This window comes from Enhydra lutris, unplaced genomic scaffold (assembly GCF_002288905.1).
Source record: "Enhydra lutris kenyoni isolate GAN:26980312 unplaced genomic scaffold, ASM228890v2 scaffoldscaffold9, whole genome shotgun sequence".
NCBI classification, from domain to species: Eukaryota; Metazoa; Chordata; class Mammalia; order Carnivora; family Mustelidae; genus Enhydra; species Enhydra lutris.
The window spans coordinates 27,241,587-27,263,934 of NW_019154093.1; the positions used below are offsets into that span (position 1 = coordinate 27,241,587).

Here is a 22,348-nt window from a genome sequence, read left to right on the forward strand (position 1 = left end):
TAGGGTCTCTCTTTGCTTAGAGGACGCCTTCCAATATTTCCTGTAGAGCTGGTTTGGTATTTGCAAATTCTTTCAGTTTTTGTTTGTCCTGGAAGCTTTTAATCTCTCCTTCTATTTTCAATGATAGCCTAGCTGGATATAGTATTCTTGGCTGCATGTTTTTCTCATTTAGTACTCTGAATATATCATGCCAGCTCTTTCTGGCCTGCCAGGTCTCTGTGGATAAGTTTGCTGCCAATCTAATATTTTTACCATTGTATGTTACAGACTTCTTTTCCTGGGCTGCTTTCAGGATCTTCTCTTTGTCACTAAGACTTGTAAATTTTACTATTAGGTGACGGGGTGTGGACCTATTCTTATTGATTTTGAGGGGGGTTCTCTGAACCTCCTGGATTTTGATGCTTGTTCCCTTTGCCATATTGGGGAAATTCTCTCCAATAATTCTCTCCAATATACCTTCTGCTCCCCTCTCTGTTTCCTCTTCTTCTGGAATCCCAATTATTCTAATGTTGTTTTGTCTTATGGTGTCACTTATCTCTCGAATTCTCCCCTCACGGTCCAGTAGCTGTTTGTCCCTCTTTTGCTCAGCTTCTTTATTCTCTGTCATTTGGTCTTCTATATCGCTAATTCTTTCTTCTGCCTCATTTATCCTAGCAGTGAGAGCCTCCATTTTTGATTGCACCTCATTAATAGCTTTTTTGATTTCAACTTGGTTAGATTTTAGTTCTTTTATTTCTCCAGAAAGGGCTTTTATATTTCCTGAGAGGGTTTCTCTAATATCTTCCATGCCTTTTTCAAGCCTGGCTAGAACCTTGAGAATCGTCATTCTGAACTCTAGATCTGACATATTATCAATGTCTGTATTGATTAGGTCCCTAGCCTTCGGTACTGCCTCTTGTTCTTTTTTTTGTGGTGAATTTTTCTGCCTTGTCATTTTCTCCAGATAAGAGTAGATGAAGGAGCAAGTAAAATACTAAAAGGGTGGCAACAACCCCAGGAAAATATGCTTTAGCCAAATCAGAAGAGATCCCAAATCGTGAGGGGGGAGAAAGGGGATAAAAAGAGGTTCAGAAAGAAGAAAAAAAAAAAGAAAGAAACAATTAAAAAAAGAAAACCAATAAAGAAAAAAATATAAAAAGGAAAAAAAATATATATATATTAGATAAACTAGTTAAAAAAACGTTAAAAAAGAAAAGGGTAAAAGTTAAAAAAATTTAGCAGAAGAAGAAAAATAAATTGAAAAAGAAAAAAAATTAAATTAACTGCAAGGCTAAAGAATCATGGGGAGAAAGCCATGAGTTCCGGGCTTTGCTTTCTCCTCCTTTGGAATTACGCTGCTCTCCTTGGTATTGAAACTGTACTCCTTGGTAGGTGAACTTGGTCCTGGCTGGGCTTCTTGTTGATCTTCTGGGGGAGGGGCCTGTTGTAGTGATTCTCAAGTGTCTTTGCTCCGGGCGGAGTTGCACCGCCCTTACCAGGGGCTGGGCTGAGTAATCCGCTCGGGTTTGCTTTCGGGAGCTTTTGTTCCCTGAGCGCTTTCCGTAGAGTTCCGGAGGGTGGGAATGAAGATGGCGGCCTCCTGGTCTCCGCCCCGGAGGAGTCAAGAGCCCGGGGCCCCACTCCTCGGTGCGCCCTCAGAGAACAGCGCCGACTTACTCCCGTCACCCTGCCTCCGGCCGCGCTCCGAGCTGACCGAGCCTGCGACCGGTTCAAGGTAACCCCGAGCTTAGAGCTTACTCCTCGGCTCTGTCTCTGTAGCCGGCTTCCCCGTTCTAATACCTGTAAGCTCTGCGACACTCAGACACCCCCGATCCTTCTGTGACCCTGCGGGACCTGAGGCCACGCTGACCCTGCGTGGGCTTCACCCCCGTTAAGCCTCTGGAGCGATGTCCCTCAGCGGAACAGACTTTTAAAAGTCCCGATTTTGTGCTCCGTTGCTCCGCCGCTTGCCGTGAGCCGGCCCCTCCCCCCGCGGTCTATCTTCCCGTCGCTTTGGATTCACTTCTCCGCCAGTCCTACCTTTCAGAAAGTGGTTGATTTTCTGTTTCTAGAGTTGCTGTTCTTCTTCTCTTCGATCTCCCGTTGGATTTGTAGGTGTTTGCAATCTTTAGATAAGCTATCTAGCTGATCTCCCGCTACCTGAAGTAGTCTCAGCCTGCTACTTCTCCGCCATCTTGACTCCTCCCTCACGAGCACTACTTTTGCCTCCCACTAAAACAGCTTCTTTAGCTTCTGCCTGTGTAGCCCTTTTCCCCTCAGAGTCCCTAAGTGAGGACCAGGAAATTCTCCATCCCAAGGTCCCCTATTCCACATAATCCTATCCCAGAGCAAATCAATTCCTGCAAACACATGCTTCAGATTGTCAGTTTCTCAGTTCATCATAAGCACCCAGACTCTGAACCCCAGTTTAGGCTCAGCTGAACTCTTTCCACATTAAGAATTATTGCACATTCTAAAGAAAAAAAAAAAAAAGAATTATTGCACATTCTGATTTCTCATCCACTAGATGTCTGCCTTCCAAATGAAAAGCACATATGAGACAGAGTAAAATGTGTAATATAAATTTATTCTGTGACACTTTCCTCATTGAAGATATTTTAAAATAGATTAAAATACATCAATATTTCATGAAAATACCTAGAAGAATTTAGATAATACTTGTAATATACATGATCTGACCCTGAATATACATTTTTTAAATTTCAAACATCATTTTTAAAAAAATAACATAAAAATGGTAAGGACCGCTGCATTCTTCATATATCTCGTGTCTCATAAATTTTAATTCAACTGCTAGTTCTTTTCTCAACTATATACGTTAAGGGTATTTGCTTCTGTTGTTGAATGGTGAGAGTATCCATTTTCTGTTTCTCGGCAGTGACTTTTAGGTCTTCTTTCTCTGATTCTTCCAAGAAATGCTTCATGCTGAGTTTGAAGAGTAATCGAGGGTCTGGTCCAGAAAGTGGTGGGCAATTACAGATCTCTCTAATTTTAAGAGCCTATAAGTAAAGAATACAATACAATATTCTTTATTTAAATTTATTTATTTTGGGGCACCTGGGTGGCTCAATGGGTTAAGGCCTCTGCCTTTGGCTCGGGTCATGATCCCAGGGTCCTGGGATCAAGCCCTGCATCGGGCTCCCTGCTCAGTGGGGAACCTGCTTCCTCCTCTCTCTCTGCCTACTTGTGATCTCTGTCAAATAAATAAATAAATAATCTTTAAAAAATAAATAAAAATAAATTTATTTATTTTAAACAAAATATATATACAAAACATATTTATTTAAATTTACTTATAAATTTAAATTTATTAAAATTATTCCAGTAGTTTATAATATGTTCTTTGTAAAACAATGAAATATAAAAATACATTCTATATTTTTGGAATAAAAGGTATCTTAATCATAACATATGAAAGAGAACCATACAGAAATTTATGGTACAGAGTTATATTTTCATTGTTTGTTCACATAGTAAGTATTTGAAACAAACAACTCTATGGGCAGTGACTGCCCAATGTCCTATAAGCAAGCCTTCTTAGAGGTGTCTCTATGATTTCAGTCAAATGGGGCCTGTGAGAACACCCATCCAGATTTAAAAAGATCTGAAGACTCAACCGAAAACAATAGCATACAGAAGTGGGAATTATGGAGGGCACAACTACACGGAGCATTGGGTGTGGTACATAAACAGTAAATCTTGGAACACTGAAAAAATAAAATTAAATTAAAACAAAAACAGAGGTGGGAACATACTGAAAGAAGACACATATAACTAGGGCAATCTGAGGGAGCCCTGATGCTAATAACTCAGAAAAGTAAGCAAATCAAAACCATCGTAATTTTTAATTCCAGGAAGAATAAAGTGCTAGAGGAAAAGTAATCATAATCTACAACATGGCTCAGCTATGACTGGTGTTTACAGTTCGAAAAGCACTGAATCTTGATCTATCCCAAATCACAACTCATACTGGAAAGAGGGAGAGTTGGATCATGTGTGTGTGTGTGTGTGTGTGTGTGTGTGTGTGCGCGCGTGCCAATGAAAAAGGAAACCTTAGTTCTCATCCTTTACAGGAGAAAGTAGATTGGTAATGCCTAAAATTGAAAAGTTAGGAAGTAGCAATAGAAGTATGTTTGTTATGTAGATATGGTGGGAAATACTAAAAGAATCATTTAAGAGAGCTGATAATGGTTACCCTTAAAAAATTGAGGGTACGACAGTAGGGGGACTGCAGCTTTAAAAAAGTAGACTTGGAGATCTAGGTTATCCTTTAAAGTGGCTACATAAATGACTTTAAAACACAAAAACTAAAATAGAAAAAAAAATTTTTTAAAGATTTTATTTATTTGACAGAGAGAGATCACAAGTAGGCAGAGAGGCAGCAGAGAGAGGGACAGGAGGAAGCAGAATCCCCGCTGAGCAGAGAGCCCGATGTGGGGGCTCAATCCTAGGATCCTGGGATCATGACCCGAGCGGAAGGCAGAGGTTTTAACCCACTGAACCACCCAGGCACCCCTAAAATAGAAAATTTTTAAGGAAAAAACATTTTATATCTAAGGAGGAGTTAAAAGAAAGATATTTAGGGAAGGGACCTAGTTTAATTTTTTATTACTTCTAACTTTTTTATCGTGATGCATGTTAAGGGAAGTAAGTAAAGCAGGGAAGGAGACAGTGTTTGTGGGGATAATAAAATTCTGGAAAGATTAGCCTGGGGAGGTCTCATTGATAAAGTAATGATGGTGGTGGGGAGGGGGTGCTGCTTGAAGGGGGCCACAGGGAGGAGAGGGGGAGTCGGGGAGACCTGAAAGACGTGAGGTCACATGGATATCTGGAAGAAGAACATTCCAAGAAGCAGCAGCGGGGAGTGCAAGGACCTGACACAGAAGCACACCTAGACTGTTCTGGAGCAGTGAGGACTCTAACACAGCTGGAGCCAAGCAGGGCAGGGGCAGGAGCAGATTATATAGGATGTCTTGTGTCATGGTAAGGATTTTAGGTTTTACCATGAGTGGGCCTACCCCCGATATTTGTGGGGTCCATGTCAAGAAATGTAAATGGAAGCTCAGATACCATGTGTTTAAATATCTAAAAGTGGTAAGTCAAGCTAATAAACCACTACAAAAAGTATGTTCTATTCTCCTACTTTGAGGAATACACATTCAAAATGACCTTGAAGGCCAGGTAAAAATTAGATTCTTGAATTCTGCAATGTGTAAGGTTGCAGCAAGCCTGCCGACCTCCTGTCCCTAACCCACCATCCACTCCCGTCCCCTCCCATCCCTGGCTTAGTGGGCACTGAGAGGGGCCTTGTGTGCATGTATCCAAGGGAAGAGATCCACAAGTCCCCAGAAGTAGGCTCAAATGTGTTTGGGCAAGGAATTCCATTATCCTAAATACCCAGAGTGCCACGTGGTAGGGGCACAGGTTCTTAGGAATATTCCTTTAAGTTCCACAGGAGAGGAAGGCATGCAGCCAGAGGCAAGCCAGAAAAATGTCTCTAAAAGGATGAGGCGATAGAAGGAGCCTGGATGTAGGAACACCTGATTCTGAAGGAGGCTAGGAGTAACCAAAATAAACTATCAAGGGAAAAGCATTAAAGGAAAATTCTGTGGTGACAGGGCCTTATCTGATTTTCTTTGTATGTCACAATCATCCATTGAACATTAAAAGAAAATGTTCATTAAAGTAAACTGAACTGGAAAGTCAAGAAAATGTTTCACAATTCTAGCACTGAAGTAAACAGAAAGAGCCTTAGCTAAATGGCACCCTACTGTCTGAACCCAGCTACCTTTGCGCGTGGAAGCTGCTCCTAAGCTTTACACTGAGACATCAGGCACAGACTGAGACTGCCCTGGCAAAATGGGGAGACACAGGCTGCTCTGTTTTAACTCCTCCACAGCCGTGGTGATGCCCTTTTCCAAGGAGAAGCTGCTATGCGATGGCAGCTACATCACATATCTAAGACGTTCACTGGGGTCACTGAAGAGGGCAAGTGTGGAGTCCAGCAGGTAACAGCTAGTACAGCTGAGTGGAGCAAAGAGAGATGCGAAGCAGCAAATGAAGGGAAAAGCAGAATGCCATCGAACCTTCTCTCTCCCCTAAGTTCTTTCTTCAGTATTTTTACATTCAGCCAATATTTAGAACACCATGATGAGTGAGGTGCTAGGTACACATTAGTCTGAATAAATAGTCATGATCCCTGCCCTCACACAATTTACTCGGCATTTCCCCATTTCTGGGCACTTGAATTGTTTCCATTGTTTTGTTTATCTTATTTGGCTTTAATAAATTGCCCTATAGGGACACCAGGGTGGCTCAGTGGGGTAAGCATCTGCCTTTGGCTCAGGTCATGATCTCAGGGTCCTGGGATCAAGCCCCACATGAGCTCTCTGTTCAGTAGGGAGCCTGCTTCTCCTTCTGCCCCTCCCCACCACTCCTTCTCTCTCTCTAAGAAATAAATAAAATCTTTAAACATTTTTTTTTAAATTAACTACACTATGAAAATCTTTGCTTAAAGAAAAAATGTTATAACTTCCATTTGGGTTTACTTGAAGTACACCCTCCAAAATAGAATGATCTGAACAGAGTATAATTTTAGTTTCTATAGGACCAGACTGCTTTCTATCAGAAAGGCTTTACCAACTTATGTCTTCAGCATACAGGCCTAAGTTATTCATAATCAGTATAACATAAGATTTCATGACTGTTATCTAGATAACCATATCATTTCCAACCTCAAAACCCTTATAAATCATCAGCTACAGTTTAGAGATGGAGGAAACTGAACCCCAGAGAGGTGGTGAGTGGCAGGGAACAAAAAATTGCTTGGCAAATGTTTACTGCAGCTTTATTCATAACTGCCCAAACTTGGAGCAACCAAATGTCCTTCAGTAGGTGAATGGATGAATAATCTGTGTTACATCTAGACAATGGAATATTATTGACTGCAAAGAAGAAATGATCTATCAAGCCATGAAAATACATGCAGGAAACTTAAATGTGTATTTTTAAGCAAAAAAAAAAAAATCTATCTAAAAAATTTATACAGTGTATGATTCCTACTACATACATAACATTTTGGAAAAGGCAAACCATGGGAGATACTAAAAAGATCCATGGTTGTCAGGGCTAATCAAGGAAAAAGGGATGAATAGGCAGAGTATTTTTAGGGCAATGAGACTACCCTGTGTGACACTGTAGTGATGAATACAAGTCATTATATATTTGTCAAGACCTAAAGAATATACACCAAAAGTGAAACTAATATAAATTAGGGACTTTGGGTCATAAAGATGGGTTGGCATAGGTTCATCTTTTGTAATAAATGCACCACTCTACTGCAGGACTTTGATATAGTGGGGGAAACTGAGCAGAGGCAAGGGGTATATGAGATGTTTCTCCTGTACCCTCTGTGAAATTTTATTGTGAACCTAAAACTGCTCCTAAAAATAGTCTAGTTTTTAAAAAAAAAAGGAAGCACCTGGGTGGCTCAGTGGATTAAAGCCTCTGCCTTCAGCTCAGGTCATGGTCTCAGGATCCTGGGATGGAGCCCCACATCGGATTCTCTGCTCAGCAGGGAACCTGCTTCCTTCTCTCTCTCTCTCTCTCTGCCTGCCTCTCTGCCTACTTGTGATCTCTGTCAACTAAATAAATTTTTTTTTTTAAATCTTAAAAAATTAATAATATAAATTTTAAAAATTAAGGAGGCATAGAGTAAAAAGGCTTAGGAAAAAAGGGATTAGAACCCACTTCTGTCATTTTTGTTTTTGATGCTTTCAGACTATAATGCTTTTGCACTAATTATTTTTTGCACCACACTTTTAAGTAAATCTTTTACTTAAAAAAAGTCCTTGAGATGTCTAAGCTATGCTCCCTTCTTATATATTCTTCATAAAGGCTTTCTCTTAATATTTCTACATGTTTGAATTGTTTCTCTCCTCCAACTACCTATCAAAACAAAATCCTATTACAGACCATACACACTTCTATCAAAGCATCTATTTTGCATAGTAAGATTTTATCACATATGTTGGTAATTTTATTTTTTACTTTCCACATTTATTTTATTACACTTCAGGGTGTCAACATCTTTTATTTTTATAAATTCAAATCTATCTTATTAAATGCACTTATTAGGGTATTATGCTAAGTGAAATAAGTCAATCAGAGAAAGACAATTATCATATGGTTTCACTCATATGTGGAATATAAGAAACAGTACAGAGGATTGTATGGGAAGGGAGGGAAAACTGAATGGGAAGAAATCAGAGAGGGAGACAAACCATGAGAGACTCCTGACTCTAAGAAACCAAATAAGGGTTGTGGAAAGGGAGATGGGCTGGGGGCTGGGATAACTGGGTGATGGGTATTAATGAGAGCATGTGATGTGATGAGCACTGGGGGTTATATGCAATTAATGAATCACTGAACACTACATCAAAAACTAATGATGTACTATATGCTGGTTATTGAATTTAAATTTTAAAAAAAAGATGCTAACAAATAAATGATACTTTTTAACCAGGCAAAAAAAATAAATAAAAGAACCTATTAAGTATCTCTTCAAAAGTGAGCAGTATTTTCACACTATACAACTAGAATATGCCTTCCCATTGCCTTTATTTTCTGCAATTTAACTTTACGCACTGCACATAACAGATACTTAATAAATGCATGCAGAATTTTAAAGAAACACCTATAGAACACAAGCTTTGAATAATCATTATGATAAATGTCATAGGGAAAACACTCTTATGAATTGAGAGTCTAGGAAAACAAGAATGTACTCTAAGAGCATACAGTTCTAAGAATCCCAAGGAAGACTGGAGTTAAATATGGAATTGGCCAGCCTACAGATTCCCACTAGAAGTGAAAGAAACGAACATACACTGTTCACTTTCTACGTGCCTTCAACTATGTGCCAGGTATTTTACTTATGTTGTCTCAAATGGTAAAATAGTATGAAGCACTTTTGAAATCTTGGCCCAATGTAGAATGTTTAGCATTACAATGTCTCAAAAGACAGGGAAGGAAGGAAAGAGGGAAGGAGGCAGGACCTTACCCACACAAACACTCACGTATGTACATCAAACAGCCAGGAAATGCTGTTATCACAATTTTGCAGGTGAAAAACCTAAAGGTTAGATTAGGTAACTTCTTCAAAGTTAGGTGGGTGGATCAGAACTAAAACCCATAGCTCCCAAGACCACTGCTATTTCTTTCTTTTAAAGATTTTATTTATTTATTTGACAGAGATCACAAGCAGGCAGAGAAGCAGGCAGAGAGAGAGGAGGAAGCAGTCTCCCCACTGAGCAGAGAGCCCAATGCGGGGCTCAATCCCAGGATGGTGAGATCATGACCTGAGCCGAAGGCAGAGGCTTTAACCCACTGAGCCACCCAGGCGCCCCGACCACTGCTATTTTTATACTACTTCCTATGAGCAACCTTTTCCAATAATCAACTATTAGTTTGCTACACGCTAAATTTCTATAAGGGAATGTAACCGCTACTCAACTGCATTCATTGCCCAATTTTCCTATTTTTAACCTAATATTATTTTACTTCTCTTGCTTTATGACCTATCATGCAATCATGTAACAAATATTCATTAAGCATCTCAGAAACTGTCACAGGCACTAGGGAGACAGCAGTGAGCCAAGGGCCTTACATTCTTAGAGGAGGAAACAGGCAATAAACAAGCAAACAAGATCAATGTACTTAAGTACATGAAGAGACAAAACCATGAACTGTGTTAGAGCATGACTACATGGAAGAAGGGCTATTTGAGACGGGAGGAATCAAGGAAAGCCTCTGAAGAGAGATGGCATTTGTGTAACAAGAGCTGAGGGAAGAATATTTCAGGCAGAGAAGTCAGCAAGTAGAGGAGCGGTGAGGAGGAAAGCAGCTCAGTGTGAAATATCTGCAGTCAAGGAAAACCTGGGGGAGAGGGACATGGGAAAAAGTTGAAGAAGGAAGCAGTGGCCAAATTTCCTGACTTAAAGACAGCGGGGAGTTTGGATTTTTATCCTGAATTTGAGAGATGCCACTAAAAGGTTTTACGCCAGGAAATGACATTTAAAAGATGGTTCTGGGGCACCTGGGTGGCTCAGTGGGTTAAAGCCTCTGCCTTCGGCTCAGGTCATGGTCTCGGGGTCCTGGGATCAAGCCCCGCATCGGGCTCTCTGCTCGGCGGAGAGCCTGCTTCCTCCTCTCTCTCTGCCTGCCTCTCTGACTACTTGTGATCTCTGTCTATCAAATAAATAAATAAAATCTTAAAAAAAATAAAAAAATAAAAGATGGTTCTGGCTATTATACTGCAAACATGCTGTTGTTAGGGGCTGAGGTGAAAAATGTAAGAGGAAGATTAAAATATGAGATGACCGCAGTTAATTCAGGTGAGGGATGATGGTGGTGGAGAAGGGGCAGTAGACAAGATCTTCTTGTGGGTAGGATATAGAGAAGGAATCAGAAATGAGTCTTGAGTTCCTTCCTCTGTGTTAACAGCACTGCTTTTATTACGCTACCCATGTATCTGAGGATAATTTACTTGCTCCGAGTAAATAATTATTATTACCTAGTACTGTACTGTTTGCTGGTTAATGACCCCAGTCTATAAATTCTGTTAAAGGTGGTATTTTTATCAATTTGTCAAAACAAAATGTTCATAGAATGAATCAGATAATTAACAATGTCCCTTTCTGTATTTTGAAGCTAGAGTTAATTATTCATCAAATAACTGTTCTTTAAACTTTCAGAAAATTCTCCAAAGTAAATCCCCATCAGGGTTAGGTGCTCTTTTCTTTGCTAATGTGTTATGACTCTGGGTTGCTGATACAGTTGTTTTCATTTATTTGATTTAATTACACCTTACCTCTTCCTTCAAAAACTAATTTGAGGAGGTTCATTCTAGTTACAATTTCTACTTCTAGCTGTACCCACTTTGGCAGTTCTCTCTCACATATGCACACTCATGCATGCATACACTTTAATTACTTCTGATTTTGACCTGAGCCATTAATTAACATCATCTATCTAAAAATAACATTCTCTCAAGTATTTTGGTTTTCCTGCATGTAAATTATTGTAGCTCTTCTCCTGATCCTATTTACCTTTTACTCTTTGTCTAACTAACTGATTTGATAATTTTCACTTTGACAAAATTTCCGAAACAATCAACTATTATAATTTTGTTTATTCCTGCTTAATTTTATTTTCCCTGTCTGGGGCATACTACGTGTCTTGATTTCCTTTCTCTTTTCTCTCTAATATAGACATTTAAATTGGTAAAGTTGTTTTTTTTTGTTTTTTTTTTTTTTTACATAAAGGTTTGACAGCAATCCATGAAAATACAAGTAAAACCGGGCGCCTGGGTGGCTCAGTGGGTTAAGCCACTGCCTTCGGCTCAGGTCAGGATCCCAGGGTCCTGGGACTGAGTCCCGCATCGGGCTCTCTGCTCAGCAGGGAGCCTGCTTCCCTCTCTCTCTCTCTCTGCCTGCTTCTCTGCCTACTTGTGATCTCTCTCTGTCAAATAAATAAATAAAATCTTAAAAAAAAAAAAATACAAGTAAAACCATTACGAATCTTTTTTAAATTTTAAGGCATCTTCATATTGTTATGGATTTCTTTCTTGTCTTATACATATAAAAATTTTAATTTTCATGTAGCTGCCCTTATTTTAGTTTTTGTTATATTAACTTTTAATATTCTGATAATCAAACCATAATATTTTTATATTAAGTATACATGTTTTTGTCCAAGTTAATGACCAATATTTTTCTGAAAGATATATGTACATTTGGGAAAAAAATACATCTTTTCCCTAGCATTTAGTTTTTTGTGTCAGTTGAATCTTATTTATCATAATTTCAACTCAACTCTTTATTAGTTCCTTACATTATTTATGGTTTTCTAAGAATAGGGTGCAAGCTAGAATCACATTCATATATAAACAGACTAAACTACAAATTCTATCCAATTTTTGATCATCCATGAATTCTGGAAAGAGAACTCCAGATACTAAGTACTTCACTGATATATTGTTCTATCTGTTCCATATATTAAGTAAGGGATCTTCTATCTTAAAAGAAAGAAAAGTGGGTTTGGCTAGATGCATACCAAAGTGCATTGTTTCCACTGTTTTGTTTTTTTTTTGTTTTATTTCTTTTCCCCTAAACTCTAACACTTCTCCAAAACGTAAAAGGTAAAATCCAAAATCATTCTTACTCATATCCATCTTTATATTTTCTCTTTACACTTGGCAGCTTACAAAACCCTATTTTTGCAATGAAGATTGCAGATTTAAATCTTGGCAGACTGCAATATCTAGGCATTGTCATTTCGGGGCATCTCGGGCATGATGCTCTGAGGTTCTAAAAACCCATCTTGAGAAATATTATCTAAATCAAATGTGTTATAGAAACCACAGCCAAAGAAATTAAGACATAAATGAAGGTACTGCTGCTTTCTATTGTTCTATGTAGCTTGATTTCATGTCTTTTCGGTGTTCTTCCATTTTTCAGACTTTTTTTTTTAAGCTTTGGGTGTTTTAATTTGGCTGGGCTATGTTCCTTTCTCTCCAGCATCAATGAGTCTTGGCTCCGGGGCATCAATTTTGTTCTTCGCAGCCTCCACTGAAAGTTTTACAGCTTGCCTGCTGTATTCACAAGTTTAGCAATTTTCTAGAATGGATGTATCTTACATTTGTAAAGTCATTCTTTCTTCTTCTGTCACTTTCAGTGTAGTTAAATCAGCCTTCTCATGCCAGCTTCAGGGGGCACCTAGGCTGTCCTCTTCAATGTAGGAAAGCTTTTAAATTATATCTGAGATTTGTTTTTTTACATTTCTCTACTCTTTGAAGCTTATCTTATTGGAAGAAAATGGGCATTTCAGAGGCTTTTTGTTGTGGCTATTGTAGATTTAGTTTAGATGAGGGTCCTTCTGGTGTTATTAGTTAAGGACACTCATACACAAATGTCTTTTAAATACAATACCTATGATCGTTTTTCTTTTCAACTCTTATGTACTCATCATCATTCTGATTTTTTAAAAATATCTTCCATCTACCTCTTAAGTCTACTCTTGAATGGGAGAAAATGTGGCCGTAACATCTTTTTTTCCATAAGATTTCATTTGACTGGTCTGAGTTCCTTCTTCACTGTTCTATATAGATTCCTCCTGAAGACACACATGAAGGTTAGCCTTTTGAGTCAGAGGACAAGACAGTTCCCGTCAATCAAAAAAACTTCCCAGAAGATAGACCGCGAGGGGAAGGGCCAGCTCCAGGCAAGTGGCAGAGCAACGGAGCACTAAATCAGGACTTTCAAATGTCTGCTCCATTGAGGGACATTGCTCCAGAGGCTAAACCGGGGTGAAGCCCACACGGGGCCAGTGTGGCCCCAGGTCCCACAGGGTCGCAGAAGGATCAGGGGTGTCTGAGTGTCACAGAGCTCACAGTTTTAGACCGGGAAAGCTGGCTACAGAGACAGAGCCAAGGAGTGAGCTCTCAGCTTGGGGTTACCTTGAACCGGTCACAGGCTGGATGAGCTCAGAGGGCGGCCGGAGGCCAGGGAGATGGGAGTGATTGGGCGCTTTTCTCTGAGGTTGCAGTGAGGAGTGGGGCCCCGAGCTCTCAGCTCCTCTGCGCCAGAGACTGGGAGGCCACCATTTTCATTCCCATCCTCTGGAACTCTACAGAAAGCATTCAGAGAACAAAAGCTCCCAAAAGTGAACCAGAGCGGATTACTCAGCCTGGCCCCTGGTAAGGTAAGTGGAATTCCACCTCAGGCAAAGACACTTGAGAATCACTACAACAGGGCCCTCCCCCAGAAGATCAACAAGAAATCCAGCCAAGACCAAGTTCACCTACCAAGGAGAGCAGCAGAATTCCAGAGGAGGAAAAAGCAAAGCACAGAACTCATGGCTTTCTCCCCATGATTTGTTAGTCTTGCAGTTAATTTAATTTTTTTTTAATTTTATTTTTTTTCTTCTGCTAAATTTTTTTAACGTTTACCCTTTTCTTTTTTAACTTCTTAAACTTGTTTAACTAAAATTACAAAATACATATATATATATTTATATATACATATAAATATGTATATATATTTCTTTTTTATATTTTTTCTTTATTTGTTTTCTTTTTTAAATTTTTTTTTTGAACTTCTTTTTATCCCCTTTCTCCCACCATGACTTGGGGTTTCTTTTGATTTGGTTAAAGCGCACTTTCCTGGGGTCTTTGCCACCCTTTTAGTATTTTATTTACTCCCTCATATACTCTGATCTGGACAAAATGACAAGGTGGAAAAACTCACCACAAAAAAAAAACACAAAAAACAAAAAACAAGAGGCAGTACCGAAGGCCAGGGACCTAATCAATACAGACATTGGTAATATGTCAGCTCTAGAGTTCAAAATGACAATTCTCAAGGTTCTAGCCGGGCTCGAAAAAGGCATGGAAGATATTAGAGAAACCCTCTCTGGAGAGATAAAAGCCCTTTCTGGAGAGGGGTGCCTGGGTGACTCAGTGGGTTAAAGCCTCTGCCTTCAGCTCAGGTCATGATCCCAAGGTCCTGGGATCAAGCCCCGCATCGGGCTCTCTGCTCAGCAGGGAGCCTGCTTCCCCCACTTTCTCTCTGCCTGCCTCTCTACCTACTTGTGATCTCTGTCTGTCAAATGAATAAATAAAATCTTTTAAAAAAAAAAAAAGCCCTTTCTGGAGAAAGAAAAGAACTAAAAATCTAACCAAGTTGATTTCAAAAAAGCTATTAATGAGTCACAATCAAAAATGGAGGATCTTACTGCTAGGATAAATGAGGCAAAAGAAAGAATTAGTGATATAGAAAATGAAATGACAGAGAATAAAGAAGCTGAGCAAAAGAGGGACAAACAGCTACTGGACCACGAGGGGAGAATTCGAGAGATAAGTGACACCATAAGATGAAACAACATTAGAATAAATGGGATTCCAGAAGAAGAAGAGAGAGAGAGGGGAGCAGAAGGTATACTGGAGAGAATTATTCGAGAGAATTTCCCTAATATGGCAAAGGGAACAAGCATCAAAATCCAGGAGGTGCAGAGAACCCCCTCAAAATCAGTAAGAATAGGTCCACTACCCCATCACCTAATAGTAAAATTTACAAGTCTTAGTGACAAAGAGAAAATCCTGAAAGCAGCACGGGAAAAGAAGTCTGTAACATACAATGGTAAAAATATTAGATTGGCAGCAGACTTATCCACAGAGACCTGGCAGGCCAGAAAGGACTGGCATGAGATATTCAGAGCACTAAAAGAGAAAAAGCATGCAGCCAAGAATACTATATCCAGCTAGGCTATCACTGAAAATAGAAGGAGAGATTAAAAGCTTCCAGGACAAACAAAAACTGAAAGAATTTGCAAACACCAAACCAGCTCTACAGGAAATATTGAAAGGGGTCCTCTAAGCAAAGAGAGACCCTAAAAGTAGTAGATCAGAAAGAAACAGAGACAATATACAATAACAGTCACCTTACAGGCAATACAATGGCACTAAATTCATGTCTCTCAATACTTACCCTGAATGTTAATGGGCTAAATGCCCCAATCCAAAGACACAGGGTATCAGAATGGATAAAAAAAAAACAAAACCCATCTATATGCTGCCTACAAGAAACTCATTTTACACCCAAAGACACCTGCAGATGTAAAGTGAGGGGATGGAAAACAATTTACCATGCTAATGGACATCAGAAGAAAGCAGGAGTGGCAATCCTTCTATCAGATCAATTAGATTTTAAGCCAAAGACTATAATAAGAGATGAGGAAGGACACTATATCATACTCAAAGGATCTGTCCAACAAGAAGATCGAACAATTTTAAATATCTATGCCCCTAACGTGGGGGCAGCCAACTATATAAACCAATTAATAACAAAATCAAAGAAACACATCGACAATAATACAATAATAGTAGGGGACTTGAACACTGCCCTCACTGAAATGGACAGATCATCCAAGCAAAAGATCAACAAGGAGATAAAGGCCTTAAATGACACACTGGACCAGACGGACATCACAGATATAGTCAGAACATTTCATCCCAAAGCAACAGAATACACATTCTTCTCTAGTGCACATGGAACATTCTCCAGAATAGATCACATCCTGGGTCATAAATCAGGTCTCAACTGGTATCAAAAGATTAGGATCATTCCCTGCGTATTTTCAGACCACAATGCTCTGAAGCTAGAACTCAATCACAAGAGGAAATTTGGAAAGAACCCAAATACATGGAGACTAAACAGCATCCTTCTAAAGAATGAATGGGTCAACCAGGAAATTAAAGAAGAATTGAAAAAATTCATGGAAACAAATGATAATGAAAACACAACGGTTCAGAATCTGTGGGACACAACAAAGGCAGTCCTGAGAGGAAAATATATAGCGGTACAAGCCTTTCTCAAGAAACAAGAAAGGTCTCAAATACACAACCTAACCCTACACCTAAAGGAGCTGGAGAAAGAACAAGAAAGAAAGCCTAAACCCAACAGGAGAAGAGAAATCATAAAGATCAGAGCAGAAATCAATGAAATAGAAACCAAAAAAACAATAGAACAAATCAACGAAACTAGGAGCTGGTTCTTTGAAAGAATTAATAAGATCGATAAACCCCTGGCCAGACTTATCAAAAAGAAAAGAGAAAGGACCCAAATAAATAAAATCATGAAGGAAAGAGGAGAGATCACACCAACACCAAAGAAATACAAAGAATTATAAGAACATATTATGAGCAACTCTACGCCAACAAATTTGACAATCTGGAAGAAATGGATGCATTCCTAGAGACGTATAAACTACCACAACTGAACCAGGAAGAAATAGAAAACCTGAACAGACCCATAACCAGTAAGGAGATTGAAACAGTCATCAAAAATCTCCAAACAAACAAAAGCCCAGGGCCACACGGCTTCCCAGGGGAATTCTACCAAACATTTGAAGAACTAATTCCTATTCTCCTGAAACTGTTCCAAAAAATAGAAATGGAAGGAAAACTTCCAAACTCATTTTATGAGGCCAGCATCACCTTGATCCCAAAACCAGACAAGGATCCCATCAAAAAAGAGAACTACAGACCAATATCCTTGATGAACACAGATGCAAGAATTCTCACCAAAATACTAGCCAATAGGATTCAACAGTACATTAAAAGGATTATTCACCACGACCGAGTGGCATTTATTCCAGGGATGCAAGGTTGGTTCAACATCTGCAAATCAATCAATGTGATACGACACACTGATGAAAGAAAGAACAAGAACCATATGATACTCTCCATAGATGCTGAAAAAGCATTTGACAAAGTACATCATCCCTTCCTGATCAAAATTCTTCAGAGTGTAGGGATAGAGGGCACATACCTCAATATCATCAAAGCCATCTATGAAAAACCCACCACAAATATCATTCTCAATGGAGAAAAACTGAAAGCTTTTCCGCTGAGGTCAGGAACACGGCAGGGATGTCCATTATCACCACTGCTATTCAACATAGTACTAGAAGTCCTATGCCTAGGACTAGATCAGCAATCCTAGCCTCAGCAATCAGACAACAAAAGGAAATTAAAGGCATCCAAATTGGCAAAGAAGAAGTCAAACTATCACTCTTCGCAGATGATATGATACTATATGTGGAAAACCCAAAAGACTCCACTCCAAAACTGCTAGAACTTGTACAGGAATTTAGTAAAGTGTCAGGATTTAAAATCAATACACAGAAATCAGTTGCATTTCTCTACACCAACAACAAGACAGAAGAAAGAGAAATTAAGGAGTCAATCCCATTTACAATTGCACCCAAAACTGTAAGATACCTAGGAATAAACCTAACCAAAGAGACTAAGAATCTATACTCAGAAAACTATAAAGTACTCATGAAAGAAATTGAGGAAGACACAAAGAAATGGAAAAATGTTCCATGCTCCTGGATTGGAAGAACAAATATTGTGAAAATGTCTATGCTACCTAAAGCAATCTACACATTTAATGCAATCCCTATCAAAATTCCACCCATTTTTTTCAAAGAAATGGAACAAATAATCCTAAAATTTATATGGAACTAGAAAAGACCTCGAACAGCCAAAGGAATATTGAAAAAGAAAGCCAAAGTTCGTGGCATCACAATTCCGGACTTCAAGCTCTATTACAAAGCTGTCATCATCAAGACAGCATGGTACTGGCACAAAAACAGACACATAGAGATCAATGGAACAGAATAGAGAGCCCAGAAATAGACCCTCAACTCTATGGTCAACTAATCTTCGACAAAGCAGGAGAGAATATCCAATGGAAAAGAGACAGCCTCTTCAATAAATGGTGTTGGGAAAATTGGACAGCCACATGCAGAAAAATGAAATTGGACCATTTCCTTACACTACACACCAAAATAGACTCCAAATGGATGAAGATACTCAATGTGAGAAAGGAATCCATCAAAATCCTTGAGGAGAACACAGGCAGCAACCTCTTCGACCTCAGCCGCAGCAACATCTTCCTAGGAACATCGCCAAAGGCAGGGGAAGCAAGGGCAAAAATGAACTATTGGGATTTCATCAAGATCAAAAGCTTTTGCACAGCAAAGGAAACAGTTAACAAAACCAAAAGACAACTGACAGAATGGGAGAAGGTATTGGCAAACGACATATCAGATAAAGGGCTAGTGTCCAAAATCTACAAAGAACTTAGCAAACTCAACACCCAAAGAACAAATAATCCAATCAAGAAATGGGAGAAGACATGAACAGATATTTCTGCAAAGAAGACATCCAGATGGCCAACAGACACATGAAAAAGTGCTCCACATCACTCGGCATCAGGGAAATACAAATTAAAACCACAGTGAGATATCACCTCACACCAGTCAGAATGGCTAAAATTAACAAGTCAGGAAATGACAGATGCTGGCGAGGATGCGGAGAAAGGGGAACCCTCCTTACACTGTTGGTGGGAATGCAAGCCGGTGCAACCACTCTGGAAAACAGCATGGAGTTTCCTCAAAATGTTGAAAATAGAACTACCCTATGACCCAGCAATTGCACTACTGGGTACTTACCCTAAAGATACAAACGCAGTGATCCGAAGGGGCACGTGCACCCGAATGTTTATAGCAGCAATGTCTACAATAGCCAAACTATGGAAAGAACCTAGATGTCCATCAACAGATGAATGGATAAAGAAGATGTGGTATATATACACAATGGAATACTATGCAGCCATCAAAAGAAATGAAATCTTGCCATTTGCGACGACGTGGATCGAACTGGAGTGTATCATGCTTAGTGAAATAAGTCAATCGGAAAAAGACAACTACCATATGATTTCCCTGATATGAGGAAGTGGAGATGCAGCAAGTGGAGATGGGAGTTAGGGAGGTAGGAGAAGAATAAATGAAACAAGATGGGACCGGAAGGGAGACAAACCATAAGTGACTCTTAATCTCACAAAACAAACTGAGGGTTGCTGGGGGGAGGGGAGTTGGGAGTGGGGGGTGGGGTTCTGGACATTGGGGAGGGTTATGTGCTATGGTGAGTGCTGTGAAGTTTGTAAACTTGGCAATTCACAGACCTGTACCCCTGGGGATAAAAATACATTATATGTTTATAAAAAATTTAAAAAAAAAGTTAAAAAAGGGGCGCCTGGGTGGCTCAGTGGGTTAAGCACCTGCCTTTGGCTCAGGTCATGATCTCAGGGTCCTGGGATTGAGTCCTGCATTGGGCTCTCTGCTCCGCAGGGAGCCTGCTTCTTCCTCTCTCTCTGCCTGCCTCTCTGCCTACTTGTGATCTCTGTCTGTCAAATAAATAAATAAAATCTTAAAAAAAAATTAAACAAACAAACAAAAAATTTCCCAGGCTGCTGAAAAACTGGATATTTACCGAGTGCTAAATCCTTACCCTGCAATCACTTGCTGGGCAGATGAGGGAGAACCATGTTGACAAAGGAAGGCTCAGGCCATCATCATCCAAACCCCTGATCAAATAAAGCATCACTAAATGTGGAGCAGCCAGATCAAGAGAATCCTGATGTGAAACAATATGAAGCACAGATGCACTGCCTATAAAATATTCTTGCCAAAATTTAACTTCTGTTTACAGGTATACAGAGAAACAAGTGTTTAAAAAAGAGAGAGAGAGAGAGAGAGAGAGAGAGAGAGATAATAGGCCCAAAACAGACTCGTTTGGGGTAAGCCCCACATCACCAAACCAAGACTTAACAGCGAACCTAACTGCAGTTTCAACTACTTCCAGAATGGAATCTTAAACCAGTAAATATGGAATTTCCCTGTTAGCATTTAGCGCAGTAATCTGCTGGACAGACCCCCTTCAGTCACGCAAAGAAAGATGAGGTAACTCCTCTTTCCCTGTCCCAGCCCCTTTCTGCTTACAAAAATCTCCCATTTTATTCAATTTTTTGGAATTCCTTTCTATTGCTAGAAGGATGCTGCCCAATTCATGAACTGCAGAATAAAACCAATTTAGTCTTTAAATTTACTCAGTTGATTTTTGTTTTTTTACACAATTTAGATGATATCATAAAAAAGCAATCACATAAATCTAGAATGTGAGGCTAGATTTATTCAAGTCAATGGCATGTTTAAAAACAAAACAAAAGGGAGGGGGCACTGTTCTGAAGTCAAAGAGACTAGGGACAAAATAAGCAAATGCAACACATAGATTTGATAGATCAGGATTTGAATAAACCAATGGGAAAATTATATTTTGAGACAGAGAACTCTGCAAATGGGCAGGATATGATATTAATTTTTAATAAGGGATTACTGTAAATTTTCTTAGGAATAATAGTATAATTGTGGATGAAAATGGTACACTTTCTAAAATACATCATATTGGCGTAACTGGGGAGAAAGCCCTCTTGTCTGCATTTACATTAAAATACAAATGGGAAAAAATAAGAGAAGATTCAAATGAAGCAAATGTACAAAAAGGTTGATACTAATGAATGTGAGTGGAAAATGGGGATTCATTACATTATTCAAATTATTCTCTATCTTTACATGTGTTTTTAAGATTTATAATAAAAATTCTTTTAAAGATGTTTGTTTTTACTCCCTATCCTCCATTGTCTTGTCATTTCTGCATTTCTGTGCCCTCATTCTTGATTTTATATCTATAACTTTAGTTTGAAATAACTCATCAAAGGTTTAAATGTTTTTCCTTGAAGGAGTGCAGAAAAAGTTTCCCTAAAATGTGCCATTTTGGCATGTGGACTATTTTGAGTTGAAGGCAATAAAACCCTGTGTACTCAAGAGAAGATTTTGCTCCTCTCCTAACTACCTTTAGAAGAATATTAACTGGGGGGGGGGGTCTTCCCCAGAATAAGAGTTATTACCAGAAACAAATTTTATCTCAGTGACCCATCTGTATGAAAGGGCAAACATCTCCTTACCAAGTATCTGTTCTTCCTCTTATTGCCCTGTGACTTGCTCTCCACCCCTCTGAAGCCATAGGGCCTTATCCCATTCCTTAGCACACAATGGCAAATATACTTCACTTTACCTGTCTTTGAACCTCTCAAGTATGCGGGGTTCCCATATTTACAAAATTAAACTCGTTTTTCTCCTGTTAATTTATTTCATGTCAATTTAATTTAGATCAGCCAGAAGAACCTTTGAAGGTATATAAAAATGTTTTCTCCCCAACATCCTAAAAAATGAAACCAATCCCTCTATACCCCACTTCAAGCTCTCTCCCTTATTTCCGTAGGCAAGCATATACAATAAAAAGAAAAAAAAAAGCCTAGGATTTTAACATCAATAACATCAATCAAAATCTCATTAGAAACAAATTTAACATGAATGAATGAGAATAGTAGTTACTTTAAGAGACAGAAAAGAAATACAATAAGGATAATGGCTATGTGGCTACTTACAAACAACAAAACAAAAACTTCTGTTTATATATTAGCCTGACCGATCATTTGATTTAGTGTCTTTACTTGAAAGGCAAATGGATGACCATAGAAAATAAAAACAGAAGAAATTGTGAAAAACTTTGAAGTGGGCGAAAAAGAACACTGGATATCCTATCAAGTGCATCCTTGAGTGTCACCTCTGCCTTTCAAGGCTTTAGAGCTGTTTTACAACTCCATAATCTGTAGAAAACTAATGACAATACAAATACTACATGTCTGTAGGAATGTAGGCAAACTGTCTGGTGGAATGCAATTGATCATTGCCTCATGAAGAGATCAGTTTTGCATCTGTCTGTAAAGTCAGTTCAGCATTCCTGATTGTCTATGTACCTATGGTTCTGAAATTTTCCGGAGAGCAGCTCTAACATATTACTGGCTCTCTCAGTAATAATAAG

The 22,348-nt window shown here is 39.0% G+C and overlaps 1 protein-coding gene across 6 annotated transcripts in view; it reads right to left on the bottom strand.

Moving 5' to 3' along the window:
* Positions 1-2,545: 2,545 nt before the first annotated feature.
* The window catches only part of LOC111143490 (OMA1 zinc metallopeptidase), a 97,720-nt gene continuing 77,917 nt past the window's right edge, over positions 2,546-22,348 (bottom strand). For 5 of the 6 annotated variants that reach the window (XM_022497289.1, XM_022497288.1, XM_022497290.1 and 2 more), the window contains exon 9: positions 2,546-2,999. In XM_022497289.1, the coding sequence (XP_022352997.1) occupies positions 2,787-2,999 (213 nt within the window). In that variant the 3' untranslated portion in view covers positions 2,546-2,786. The remainder of the gene's footprint in view (positions 3,000-22,348) is intronic. The other variant, XM_022497291.1, reaches the window with a different exon arrangement.